The sequence below is a fragment of the Botryllus schlosseri genome, chromosome 5 (assembly GCF_051294905.1).
Source record: "Botryllus schlosseri isolate E-star chromosome 5, Bs_hap1, whole genome shotgun sequence".
NCBI classification, from domain to species: Eukaryota; Metazoa; Chordata; class Ascidiacea; order Stolidobranchia; family Styelidae; genus Botryllus; species Botryllus schlosseri.
In genome coordinates, this window is record NC_137240.1 from 4,525,613 (window position 1) to 4,539,587 (window position 13,975).

Sequence of the window (13,975 nt, forward strand, 5' to 3'; positions counted from 1 at the left end):
GTTCGGCATGTGCTGTCATTAGGACATGGGTGTCTGAGATGTGTTTGTCCTGTGTTGTCATTCAGACATGGTGTCTGGGGCGTGTTCGGACATCATGTCTGGGATGTGTTTGGACTGGGTTACCACTGTGAAATCGTGCCTGGTACTGCAACTGACCTCATAGTGAATATAGCGACTATCCTTATTTCAAACATGACTATCCTTATTTCTAACATGACTATCCTCATTTCAAACATGAGACTGACGTCATTTCAAACAAATCTAATCCTATTTCAAACAAATGGATTCAACCCTGGTGGCAGACAGAGCAGAACGTTCAATCTGATTTCCCTCTGTTCCTGCAGTTGGTAGGAATGGTTGCAGACGAACTTGCCCGTCCCACCCACCGCCGCTTCCGCATTTAAGAGTCAAGAGGTACCTCATATTAGCTATAAAGATGTCAAGAACGAAGTATAGGCTACGCAATTCGATCTGTAGACCGAATACCGTTATATAGAGACGGGAAACCACTACGAACGTTTCCACCATACGGTACAAACGACACTTCCCTCAATGCGCACTGCACAGATCACGTTTGTATGAAACGATAATGTTCCGTCTCCGCTCTGGCCATTGCCGCCTAAAAGGGCATTTATTTGAAATAGGCTGCATCGACACGCCTTTGTGTGATTTATGTCTCGTACCCGAGAATGTGGATCACTTCCTCCTCGTATGCCCAAAATAAGATTGGCACCGAGCATATATTTAATTGATTTTTGCTTGACGTTGAAAGTAGAATTCACCACCGATAACCTTCTCGTACGGCCAGAACTTCTATAGTTGAGTTCGTCATGACCAGCAATGTGTTAATTTAAGCCATTTATATAGGAATATGATTTGTGTCTTGTAATGCGAAATTTTTGCCGTGGTGCACCAGATCGATAAGGTGATGATAAGCGCCGCTATATCTCATTTTTACAGTTTTTATTAATAATAATCATTACAAAACATTCGTAACACATTCAAATGACAAGAAGTGTCTCTGGAGAAGTTCATTATATGCAATTAAAACGTGTAATACCATGACGTTTCTGACATCTTCGCCCTTTGTCTTTGTCTGGTCAAATCGCGTTTCGTGCAATTCGATCGATCGGTAAGTGAAGATGCAAGTCATGTTTTTCTACATCTTTTGACTTCAAGCACACAATTAATCGGAAGTGAACTTTGTTCATTTCTGTGACCTATGCGTAGTAAATAAGTTACTCCCGACCCAAACTGGGTGCCGCCACAGATTCTTATAGGTGTGTCGTGGAAGTTTTTGGAATTGCTTTAAAATTATGTAAACAACAAAATAATGCATGCAAACACGAAGATGCTATTTAGTAAGCGCTCGAACTGCTTCAATAGTTGGTAAATAACCACATGTGACGATGAAACCAACTATGGCATAATCGGTAGAATATTTAGTGCGCCGAATCTTCTTGGAATTTCGGCGGTCGGCCTCGTCATTTTTTGACATGCCCGCCAGTTAATCAATCACGATCAGCATGTTCATCGAGGAAACGATTGACGTAACATTTGAAGCACCGAGATGCGACGATGGCAACAAAAGAGGTTTGAACTACTAGATCAAAACAGTGACTTTTTGTGACTTTGATCGCTATACGCTACATTTTACTACACTGGCTTTATTTTGAAATTGGATTACTCGTATGACGTACGTGCGCTACTCGTAATTACGGCACATAAATAAACAGCCTAAATATTGAACGGATGTCCGATTCGGTTTATACAGCCTATGATTTCTGTCTACAGATTAATTATATCATTCAAAAAGTTGGTTTTATGCTCTGAATTTCAGGTAACTTTTCGCGGCCGCTCAAAATCGCGTCGCGCCAGGCAGCACATTGCCCAGATCTGAGATGTGGTGATTCATTGCTTACCAAAGTAAAATTACAATAAGTAGGCCTAAATATAGGGACATACAAATTCGGCAAACATCTATTCGAGGAATTTGTTATCGTAAGATATACTATGAGTAATCTCAGGACCGAAACAGCACTCCGTCAGGTCACCAATAATTTTGGTTTCACCCATGGGTTGTAATGACTCGAGTCATGAATCGACTCGAGTCCGACTCGAGTCACGATTTTCTGATGACTCGAGTCATTTTCTCAAAATAATGAAATGACTCGACTCATGTCAGTCTGCGTATTGACTCGAGTCATTGCGCGTGACTCGAACCAAGTCATATGACTCGAGACTCAGATGGCCAAGACCGACATTTCATTGCAATTTCGAAGAATAGTAAATTATCCACACTATTGGGATTCCGTCTATTATTCGTACTGGTACCTAGTGAAAATGCGACCAAAAACTGCTAAAAGTGAGGAAAGTTAGTACATTATAAATACGAACCACTCATTCACCAAACAGAGTTATAAAATGCCGGTTTAACAAGACTTTAACTGGAAATTGAGCAGTCAACACAATGACTTGGACTCGGACTCGAGTCATAATACCATGATTCGGACTTGACCTTCTGTTCGCTGACTTGGTTATAACCAATGTTCCCTCTAAGCTGCGCATGTGCGCAAATGCGCAGTGCTTTCACGGTCTCTGCGCACAGAAAATCTAAGTTGCGCACAAAAATTCCGAAGTGATGACCTTTTTTGAGTCGCTACGCACTGTTTTCCAGGGGTCTGCGCAGTGAGTTGGTGAGCGTGCGCAGACTAGTCAAAAATTAGAGGGAACATTGGTTATAACCCTGGTTTTACCCCCGCCCCACTGGGTGATAAACGAAAGTTCTGAGTGGCGAAGCCCCCCATACCCCTTCAGGCTCTACGTTATTGCCGCTGCTCCAGTGCTTAGCACCGACAGCTGTTGCACTGTATAATGAGTTCGCTTACTTCGCCCAAGGGCGCGAAGAGAGAAAATTTTATTTAATTCATGATTGAATCGGTCAATATGATCGTGAATTGCAATCAAGTTTTAATTTTCTCCCTGCTCACGTAATCAGAGTTACCGGTAGAGCTGAGGGAGGTTTCTTGGAGAATGTAGGGCCCGTAAATATTAATTAAACAGCTTCGGGCGGACCCGTTAGTGTAATGACTTCGTTACATGATGTCACTTCGTGATGTCGATCCTGTCTGCTATGTCAAAAGGTATTTAAATCGCCCAAACGTACTATATACTGACGCACACGATTTCAAATTGGTATTTCTTCACTGGCAAATAATTTTTTCCTGCGGGATGGCATTTATCGTATCGTGGGGTTCAGATTGCCAGGACAGGAACATTCTACGACAGCCATGTAGCGCATATGGACAATTAAAAATCGAAGTTTTCGGCCAGCATTATTAAGGGCAGTCCTTTCTGGCCAAGGTTTTCTCGATGCCGATCGTTCTGGCACACTTCTCGGAGTCGCATGCTACATGGCCTAAAGCTTCATGTCTTGGTGCGTCGTGGCGAGGTAGCTTAATGGTCGACGTCGAAATGCCCTTTTCTATAAATCATGCGTATTCTTTCTTGAGGAAGGTTACCCAATAATCAAGAAATTTAGCAACATTAAATAGTAAATACTCTATAATTTATAATAATTCACGAAATCATTTTCGAGCTATCCCCCTCAATCGGGGGGTTTGGGGCGGCAGTTACGGTCCTGAGTAGGCCATGTGGAGAGATAGCGCAGTGGTATAATCCGCGGCTGCAACACCAATGGGTGCGAGTTCGAGTCCGACCGAGGTCGACTTCAGAATTCCGATACCTAAGTGTTGGAGGTTTATCTAGGCTCCTCCTCGCCACCTCATCCGCGTAAGCGATGTCTTACAAAAAGCCTAGAGGTGGGCCGTGCTATAAGTCGGCAGTTACGAAAAATAATGAAGAATGTCGGCCTGGTGTACATGACCATAGTAGTCGACAAACACCATGAATATCACAAATAAACCTTGATAAATAACAGGTTACAAGTTCGATATGAACATATAACTTTGAGTCATTTGTATATGCCGATACCGCGTTGTTTTGCGTGCTCTATAGATATCCAGTTGCCAAGTCAACATAAGGACATTTGGTTATATTTCTATAGTGATCCGAACGTCATGTACGTGAGTCAGTCATGAGATCCAGTCATGATAGCGAATTCGAATTCGTCCGACCATAGTGTCCTATATGGTGTCGACACAATCAAATCTCACGGCTCAGTGAAATTGTATCACGTCACAATTTTCATTTGGCTACAGGCAATTTGACGGTCATTTTTGACCAGCTTGCCGAGCATTAAATTTGGTAAAACGGGTATCAATCGAAAGCTGACTCTGCACTGATGACGAAAATATAAATTTCATTCCGCTCGCGGCCCTGGAACCCCCACAATCAGCCTCGAATTTTTCATTGTTATGGAGATTGGCATTGTTGCGTCTCAATGCCAATCTCTCGGTTCGCCAGACAGCATTGTTGCGTCTCAATGCCAATCTCCATAACAATGAAAAATTCGAGGCTGATTGTGGGGGTTCCAGGGCCGCGAGCGGAATAAAATTTATATTTTCGTAATCAGTGCAGAGTCAGCTTTCGATTGATACCCGTTTTACCAAATTTAATGCTCGACAAGCCGGTCAAAAATGACCGTCAAATTGCCTGTAGCCAAATGGAAATTGTGACGTGAAACAATTTCACTGAGGCGTGAGATTTGGCTGTGTCGACACCATATAGGACACTATGGGCTAAACCAGTGGTTCTCAAACTGGGGGCGTGCCCCCTTGGGCGGCGTGAAAGCATCTGAACGGGGCGCGATTTCAGTGAACTGAAATCTTTTCCGCGCTTGGCCCGATTCACCTCCGTTTTATGGTTATTGCTCGGTGTATAGTCTGAATTTCGTATTGGAGAATTCTCTCATCCAGTCATTTCTTTCCATACCATCAAACTATATGCAAGGATTGCTAACTTTTTGGTTTCATTGTGTGCTATGACGATAAGGGGGGCACGAAATATTCACTGTCATAAAGTGCGTCTAAAAAAGTTAGAGAACCAGTGGGCTAAACTAAATCTTAATATTTCAAAAATGGATGAACAGCAAATAAACTCTTCTGAAACCTGTGCTGAGCCATTTCCTACACCACGGTCAAAGTCTTTTTTTAAAGGCAGTGGCTACTCGTCCGGTCCCGGACGAATAATTTTCTCAGGCTATTCGTCCGGCACCGTGTGACGTAGGCCCGTTACTATGGAGACTGTATGCGTTTTTGACAGGCTTCGGTTTTGTACATTATTTGTTCGCCCTTCTGGTTACTGATTTCAATGGTTACTGTTACTGATTTGTATGCTCATAATTATAGCTCCGAGGGAAAGTTTACGCCATACTAATAATTGCAAATAGCTGTGGTGAAAGTACCAGAACTTGACGCCCACCTTTACCTTTACAAGAGATGTTTACCTACGCTTAATGTAGTAAGAACAAGTAGGATAGTGATTTGTAAGCTCATAATTGGAGCTCCGAGGGAATGTTTGCGCCATACGAAGAGTTCCAAAGTGCTATCGTTAAATAACCGGATGCAGTCAGAACACGAACGATTCGCTGAAATTCTTGCTGCCTCCACCTATTTCTGAACTCATGCAAGCGCCATTGACCTAACCAATTGTACGTGAACTTGCACAGCTAAGACGGAATTGTCACCTCTGCTGTACTACGAGTACTCATACTTGATGTTGCTGCGCAGTAATGATTGGAATACCAACTGAGAGAGACTGTGCGTCTTTATTTTCATACAACAGAAATACAGAACAAATGGACAGCAGCAATGATCATACAGAAAACATGTGCATGCACAGTATTTGATGTCGGATAGAAGAGATCGATACAGCCATGGAAGTCAAGTGGTCTGATAAAACCCGCATGAAACAAGTATGCCTACATTGTCTCTGCATCATCTGACTGTAACAAATCGTAGTTGAAAAGATGAAGAAAAATTAAATGATAGCAAATGAATGAATGAAGCAATGTCTGGGCGAAGTAGGGCAACAGTGTTGATAGGAGAAAAATACCAGTATTTGGTGTCGGATAGGAGAGATCGATACAGCCTTGGAAGTCAAGTGGTCTGATAAAAACCCCATGAAACGAGTATATGCCTACATTGTCTCTGCATCATCCGTCTGTAACGAATTGTAGCTGAAAAGATGAAGAAAAATTAAATGATAGCAAATGAATGAATGAATGAAGCAATGTCTGGGCAAAGTGGCATTCTCAAGTCGTTCAACTTGTATGTTGCATCAATGAACAATATTTCAGGATATTGCTGATATGTCAGTCGCATTTCCTTGTCTTGAAAAAAAAATACCATTCAAGACATTTTCTTCTGATACCACTATTTCCACAATAGCTCCTAAACACAGTATCAGTATAAGTATCAAAATTGGGTACCGTCACATAATTGTTTTACCTGGAATTTCTTTCAGCTCCTTTACTGTCGCCTCTAGTTCTGATAATTCATTGGTACTTCTAGCAGTCGCGATGTTGTGCAGGTCTTTTAGAAGCACGACCCGACCTAACGAATTCTGTAAATGATTCTGTAGTAGCTTTTTATTTGCCTTCAGCCTCAGCAGTTCTTTGATCTCTTCTTTCTGCTGCGAGTCTAACTTACGCTGATGTGGCAAGTGATCGAAGGCGACCTGCAATAAATTCCAACAATATAACGGTGATTATGCATTAGTTGTCATTTATTGAATCATCAGATCAAAATGAAAAAATATAACGGTGATTATGCATTAGTTGTCATTTATTGATTCAATAGTGATAATCGCATATTACCTTGCTCAACCCGTGGTTATGCTGTTCATTAATACTCTTCACTATGAGATACTGCCCATCCTCTGATGTACCAAACCTGATATGAGCTTGGCACTCTTTACGGAAAGTGCTGCAATGAAATCGTGATACGTTACCCTGTATTTCAAGCGTAATGCACAGCATGTGTGGCAGTGCCGCTACTCGTAGTCCAGTAGCGAGCTAAAAAGGGGGCACTTCTTCGTTATTCTCCACACATCAGGAAGTGGTCTCCATGAAACCAATGCTTCCTATGAACATGTGAGAATTTATAAACGTTGAAATAAATTGATTTTCGCGTTGGGGTGGGGGATATTAGGGTCGGGTGGGTTAGGATTGGGGTGGCGGGATTGTGGTTGCATGTGTGGGGTTAGGATTGGGGTGTCGGGGTTGCATGTGTGGGGTTAGGATTGGGGTGTCGGCACGCGTGGGGTTAGGGGTGTCGTAAGATGAAGTGGTGGGGTTGCAGTTGCATGTGTCGGGTTGCGTATGCGTAAGATGAGGTGGTAGGGTTGCAGTTGCATGTGTCGGGTTGCGTATGCGTAAGATGAGGTGGTAGGGTTTCAGTTGCATGTGTGGGGTTAGGATTGGGGGGTCAGCACGCGTGGGTTAGGATTAGGGTGTCGTAAGATGAGGTTGCATGTGTGGGGTTGCGTATGCGTAAAATGGGGTTACAGTTGCATGTGTGGGGGTTGCGTATGCGGGGTTAGGATAGGGGTGGCAGGGTTGCACGTGTGGGGTTGCGTATGCGTAAAATGAGGTGGTGGGGCTACAGTTGCATGTGTGGGGTTTGCATGTGTTGGGTTGCGTATGCGGGGTTAGGATAGGGGTGGCAGGGTTGCACGTGTGGGGTTGCGTATGCGTAAAATGAGGTGGTGGGGTTACAGTTGCATGTGTGGGGTTTGCATGTGTTGGGTTGCGTATGCAGGGTTAGGATAGGGGTGGCAGGGTTGCGGTTGCATGTGTGGGGTTAGAAGGGTGTCGTAAGATGAGGTTGCATGTGTGGGGTTAGGATTAGGGTGTCGAAAGATGAGGTGGTGGGGTTGCAGTTGCATGTGTGGGGTGAGGTGGTGGGGGTGTGGTTGCAGTTGCGTGTGCGGGGTTAGGATAGGGGTTGCATGTGTGGGGTGAGGTGGTGGGGGTGTGGTTGCAGTTGCATGTGCAGGGTTAGGATAGGGGTTGCGGTTGCATGTGTGGGGTTACGGATTGGGGTGTCAGCACGCGTGGGTTAGGATTAGGGTGTCGTAAGATGAGGTGGTGGGGTGTCATAGGAATGGGTTGGGGTTTAGGCTGAGGCTAATTTAACCCTAATTTCACGATACCAAGACTACAAAATGCTCATGGGGAACATTGCTTCTTCATGTTCATGTGGTTGTGGACCCGGGGGAAATTCCGTATCATACGTAACGCTTACTTACCGTTGGTTAGGTCGTAGACCCTTAGATAAGCTCTGAAATCTGCGGCCGCCGTGGATGCAGTGAAAAGATATCTGGCCATACTTGAGCGCATCATTGAAATTTCGCCGAGTGGTTCGCTTTCTTACTGCATCGAGCGTACGTGAATCTCTCTTGTAGAGCTGGACGTAATTTTCTTTCTGGTATTTCTCCAAAGCACTTTTTAAGTCTTCATAAGAGGCGAACCTACTCTCGGAATCCATGCCGCAGTTACGGCCCACAGTTCCGGAAATCCCGGCACCCATTCTGCAGTTGCGGCATGCTTACGCCGGACGAATAGCCTGAGGAACTTTATTCGTCCGGGACCGGACGAGTAGACACTTCCTTTTTTAAATCTCTGACCAGTATCGAAGCTTGTTGCAACAATAGCAAAAAAATTCAAGTTTCCAACCAAGGCTTCATCAAACTTGATCACGCATTTTTAGAGATGTTATCCCAGTCTTACCTCCTATCTAGGCCAAATTTACTGGGGCCAGAAACTTTTCGCACCCTAATGTTCATCAAATGCAATCCAACAGTTTCCGAGCAAGTGAAAATGTAAATGCGAACCAAAATATTGTAATTCTTAGTTGTCAGGAGGTTCTTTCCTTTTGCATTTATTTTAATTTTACGAACCTTATCGGTATCATCCTTATCTCTGACGCCTTGCCAATTACATTTCATTACCCTGACTCAGCTCTGAGTAGCCTATAATCGTTTGATTACATTTCATTGACTGTCCCCGTCCCGTAGCCTATTCGCTGTTAGTCGCCCAAACCTTTGGTTTAGTCGCTTGAAACATTTTTCTGTGCTTGCAGTTTTCAGTACTCCGGATTAGGAATAGTTCGAATACGTTCGATTTTTTTTAAATTAAAGTATATTCTACATATCAGGAATGAAACATGAATAGCTTGAAATTGTTGCTAATTACGTCCCTACGGTTGTCAAAGAACGCCTCTTTACAGAATCAATTACCTGTTGAAAAGTAATTGTAATTGTAATGTGATATTTTTAGCATTGAGTAATTGTAATTGTAATGTAATTGAAACATGCAATGAAGTAATTGTAATTGTAATTGAATTAAAATATTGTAATTGATCCAACTCTAGTGTGCATGCCTCCTATTTACATCGCCTAGGCCAAGGTGAGTGTCTGATTCCATAGACTACTCCAAGTCGCTGCGATACCTTCCTGTCTTTTCATTGTATCGCATTTTTGTGGTGTATTGAACTGATAAAAATTGCAAATAAACTAGGCTTACCATATTTTGGAAATGTAAAAAGAGGACACTTTTTCAGAAATTTAAGACATGCAAAACTGGAGTAGAATTCTCAAAAACCGGTAAATTTTTCCCACTTCGTGATCGGTTGACTAAAAAAAAAAAAAGGTCATCAAAATAACGTTTTTCTCTCCACATTGCCAGGTGGATGACTAAAAAAAAGGTCTTCTTTTCGCTCAGAGCTAAAATCACCGCTTTTCCCTCCGAAATACCCGCCGGAGCTTCACTTCTGCGCTAATTTGCGGCATATCACTCGCAATTTCCTCCAAATCTGACCTAAATTTTCAAAAAAGAGTACAAAATCTCAAAAAAGAGGACAAAAGGGCGTCCTCCGAGGACACTTTCAAAAAAGTCAAAAAAGAGGACAAATCCTCTTAAAAGAGGACGTATGGTAAGCCTAAAATAAACCAATGATGAATGATGAAAAACGATGGAGTGTCTGTGACATTTTAGATACCTGCGACACCTGAGTATAAAGCATCACATAGGGATCAGAGATGAGCGGATTTGAAATTTCTATGTCCTAATCCAAATCCGAACCTTCAAATCCAAATCCGAATCCGAATCCAAAACTTTTTCATATTCAAGTCCATGTCCAATCCTAATCCGATTCCAACTGGAAATTCAGAAGAAATACTAATTTATGCAATGAGGGGATTCGAAAATTTTCTTTCACAACCAACGATTCACTTGATTCAAGATAACTTGGTAACCATAATTACATTAATAACTGATCTGAATAAAGTTTGTCGCCATTCGCCACACGACATTTCAATCTCCCAGAAAATAGGTAAATCCAATCCAAATCCTAATCCGTTCTGAAAAAAATGTATAATCCAAATCCAATCCAAATCCGACAAAATTTCACAAATCCTGTTTTTTCAAAACCTAATCCTAATCCATGCTCATTGCTCATCTCTGATAGGGATTGCAGGTGCAACTTTTCAGCATCATTGCCGACGATAGTTGTGCAGATCTGCACTGCATTCTGCAACGGCGAAGCGCGACGTGGAATTGTGTGAATGTGCGATTGTACGCAGTCTGAGGATTCGTTGATTTAATATAGTAGAATAATTCGTCTAATTTCTGCTTAATTTTCCTCAACTAAGGGACGAAATAGAAGTATTTAATAAAACTGTGTCGTCTAATTGCAGCTCTCAGTCGCCTTTTTGTGAATGATATGTATTTTTACAGTTTTATTTGTGACGATTTGCGGTTGAAGCGATTGCTGATATCACTATTCTTGAGAATCTGCGATCTATATGACTTCTGCTTCCAGTGCAATCGTGATTACCCTCTCTGGGATTTGTTTGATTGCCACCTGTCTTTGGAAAACTGAACATCTTTCTGAAGGATGTAATGAAGGATCACTAGATTCCGTCATTAGTACAAAGTACAACCCATACGTTCTACAATCTTCGTCTTTACCTGGCGACAGCAAATTCCATGCCACCATTACCAATGGCTTTGTTGGACATGCGATTTACTCTGAAGATATATACCTCAACGGATTGTACAATGGAGAAAAGGGCGACAGTCACAGAGCCAGAATTCCAAGTACTTTACCTTATATAGACACTGAAAATTTGACAATTGATAACAACAGTTCATCAGTAATAATTCCTTTTACGTTAACATCTCTATATGCATTAGACATGTTATCTGGCACCTACACTCAAACATTTGGAGTGATTAGCTCCATATCAAAAACCAATTTGTGCAATATAACTCAACTGTTTTATGCTCACCGATACCTTACAAGACTTCTTGTAACACAAATCTTCATAGAGTGTGTTCCAAACATACACTTATCTATTCCGCTTCATAGCAGTGACATGAATGACAGCAGTGACATAACATTCTCGGACTCAAAAGAAATATCCATTGATAATCATGAATTTTTATTACGCTGTGGTCATACTAATACACCAGAACAACCTGATTTATATATATTGAATATATGTTATTCGACGTCAAACTTCCCACCACATATAGTCGTAGATTCAAACTGTGAAAAGCAATACTTCAATTTCACATACATCACAAGCATATCTAATGACGGAGATGATGTCATCAAATTTGTAAGTTTGGCCAGTAAGTACATGAAGGCTGAGAAACTCTTACACGCCCACAAAGAAGAATGGAAGAAGTCATGGGCAGATGGGAATATACAAATTGAAAGTGATTCCCAACGTCTTGATTCCTCTGTGTTATCCGGACTTTATTACCTCGGCAGTGCATTTCCGCCGAGATCTTTTAACGAGTTTCCTTACCAATTTTTTGGTGCAAGTCCCGGCGGATTGACTAACGGACAAAAGGACCAGTGTTATTTGGGGCATGTGTTTTGGGATCAAGATTTCTGGATGCTACCTGCACTGCTCCCGCTGTACCCACATCTGGTGGAACATGGACTGAAGTATCGAATAGCAAGACTGAAGTCGGCAATAGAAAAGGCGCAGTCTCACAAATTTGATGGGGCGTTTTACCCTTGGGAAAGTGCGTACTCTGGTCTTGATGTATGCCCCGGTGAGGTCTATATAGACTTTGAGCAACACGTGACAGGTGATATTATACATGTTCTGCGCCAGTACGTGTATTTGACTGGAAATTATGCATTTATGCATGAAAATATTCCTGCATTTCCAAGTTCACTACAGACAACTTCCCATACAGCGTGGAATATGACATATGAAACTGCCAAATTTTGGCTATCTCGTACTGTTTACAATATAGATACAAACCTTTATGAAATTCACAATGTCATGGGACCAGATGAATACCATCCGTGTGTCAACAACTCAGCTTTCACTAATGCGATTGCTCTGCAAAATTTGCAATTTGCCTTAGAAATAGCGGTAAAGCTCAAAATAGATTTTCCCGAAAAATACAGAATGTCGCATGTCGCTAACCTTATGTTCGTCCCGTTCGATAAGGTTGAAAATTATCATCCTGAATTTGATGGGTATCGTGCATACTATGATGTGGTAAAGCAGGCTGACACTATCATGCTAGGATTTCCGTTGGGATATAATATGTCTGCCGACTCTTGGGATAATGACTTAAATTTATACAGCTATGTCACAGATCCCAGTGGTCCCGCAATGACTTGGTCAATGTTTTCTATCAATTACAATGAACGGGGTGAATTGGTTGCTGCTGACGAATATTTTCTGAAGCAGTTCGATAATATTCAGCCGCCCTTCCAAATCTGGTCGGAGTCACCGGGTGGGTATGGCGCGGTGAATTTTCTGACGGGCATGGGTGGATACCTGCAAAATATCATATATGGCTTTTTCCAGCTGCGGATACACGATTCCTTCATAACTTTAAAACCTCGACTACCTCCAACTTTGACGGGAGATGTTATACGTCAAATGTCCATCAATGGTTTGAAAGTGAGAGGTGTGTCTATTGACGTTTATGTCGCCACTGACGTCTATTCCATCACATTAGCAAATATTAACAATAAAAATGATTTCGTACAGGTAATTGGAGAAGGAAAATATAAATGTTTAAGAAAAAATAGTGACTCCATATCTTTGCCAATATTTACTTCAAGTCGGATTGCTGTTATACAGAAATAGTACTAGTAGTTTTCATATCTGGAAATTGTTGCGCGTTAAAACATATAATTTTAGAAATCATAGTTGACCTTGAGGCTAGCATCCTTTTTAAATGTTTGATTCTGTTCACATTTGGGTAATCCTAAATTGACAGACTTTCATAATTAATTATTTTCAGTCAGTTTTCCTGTGCCTTATACTTAATAAACGTTTTATCTTTACTTTGTATTTATCACCTCAATATATTTGCGTTTTTTATCACCTCCATATATTTGTATTTTCAACTGTATGAAAATTTGCTGATAAACAGGGATTCCCTGTCATTTGAATGTAGGGATTTTACTTAGTCAATTTATTAAACACCAGGTTTTAAGTAGCTGTATTAATACGCAGTTCTACAAAACCTTGTTATGGAAAATATTTTTCAGTTCAGGACACTGCCTCAGACCTACCTACTGATCATCATTTTGTGGGATTCTACGAATTTACCATCCTTACCTATACCACAATATAAAAATCAAGGTGAACCACAACTTGGGTCCAATGTAATCAAATATGCTCAGAGACTGAGTCTGAGATTAGACTTGAAGGTAGTCCTCTACCAGTTTTCAGCCATCCATACTGGAACAAGAAACAAGGACAAGGCATAGAGGATTTGTTTCAACTTTTTAATAAATTCTTCAGACTAGCCCAGTTGCTCACTCATGAACATTTTATGACAGTATAGCACTCGACTCCATATAGCTTCATTAGGTTGGAAGATCAAAGTCATCAAGGTTTCCATTGCAAGCTCTAATCATTGCTGCAATTATCATTGTGGCGGCATTATCGCTTACTTTAAAGCGATTAAAAACCAGACGTAGGTCATTGTTGTTGATGAGGTTTGTAGGAGCTTTCAGAGTCACAA

General features: G+C 41.5%; 2 protein-coding genes across 3 annotated transcripts; one reads left to right on the top strand and one right to left on the bottom strand.

The window, feature by feature from the left end:
• Positions 1-5,709: 5,709 nt before the first annotated feature.
• Positions 5,710-8,583, bottom strand: LOC145438682 (uncharacterized). 2 transcript variants are annotated; one of them, XM_080316032.1, is made up of 4 exons: positions 8,212-8,583; positions 6,779-6,887; positions 6,411-6,639; positions 5,710-6,139 (listed from the first exon to the last, which is right to left on the bottom strand). In XM_080316032.1, the coding sequence occupies exons 1-4, from the start codon at positions 8,490-8,492 to the stop codon at positions 6,060-6,062; spliced, it is 699 nt and encodes a 232-aa protein (XP_080172158.1). In that variant the 5' UTR covers positions 8,493-8,583; the 3' UTR covers positions 5,710-6,059. The 2 variants fall into 2 exon arrangements, with proteins under 2 accessions (XP_080172158.1, XP_080172157.1); XM_080316031.1 differs by lacking the exon at positions 5,710-6,139 and adding an exon at positions 6,202-6,353.
• LOC145438681 (protein-glucosylgalactosylhydroxylysine glucosidase-like) lies at positions 8,572-13,393 on the top strand. The gene has a single exon (XM_080316030.1). The coding sequence runs from the start codon at positions 10,768-10,770 to the stop codon at positions 13,087-13,089; it is 2,322 nt and encodes a 773-aa protein (XP_080172156.1). The 5' UTR covers positions 8,572-10,767; the 3' UTR covers positions 13,090-13,393.
• Positions 13,394-13,975: the final 582 nt, after the last annotated feature.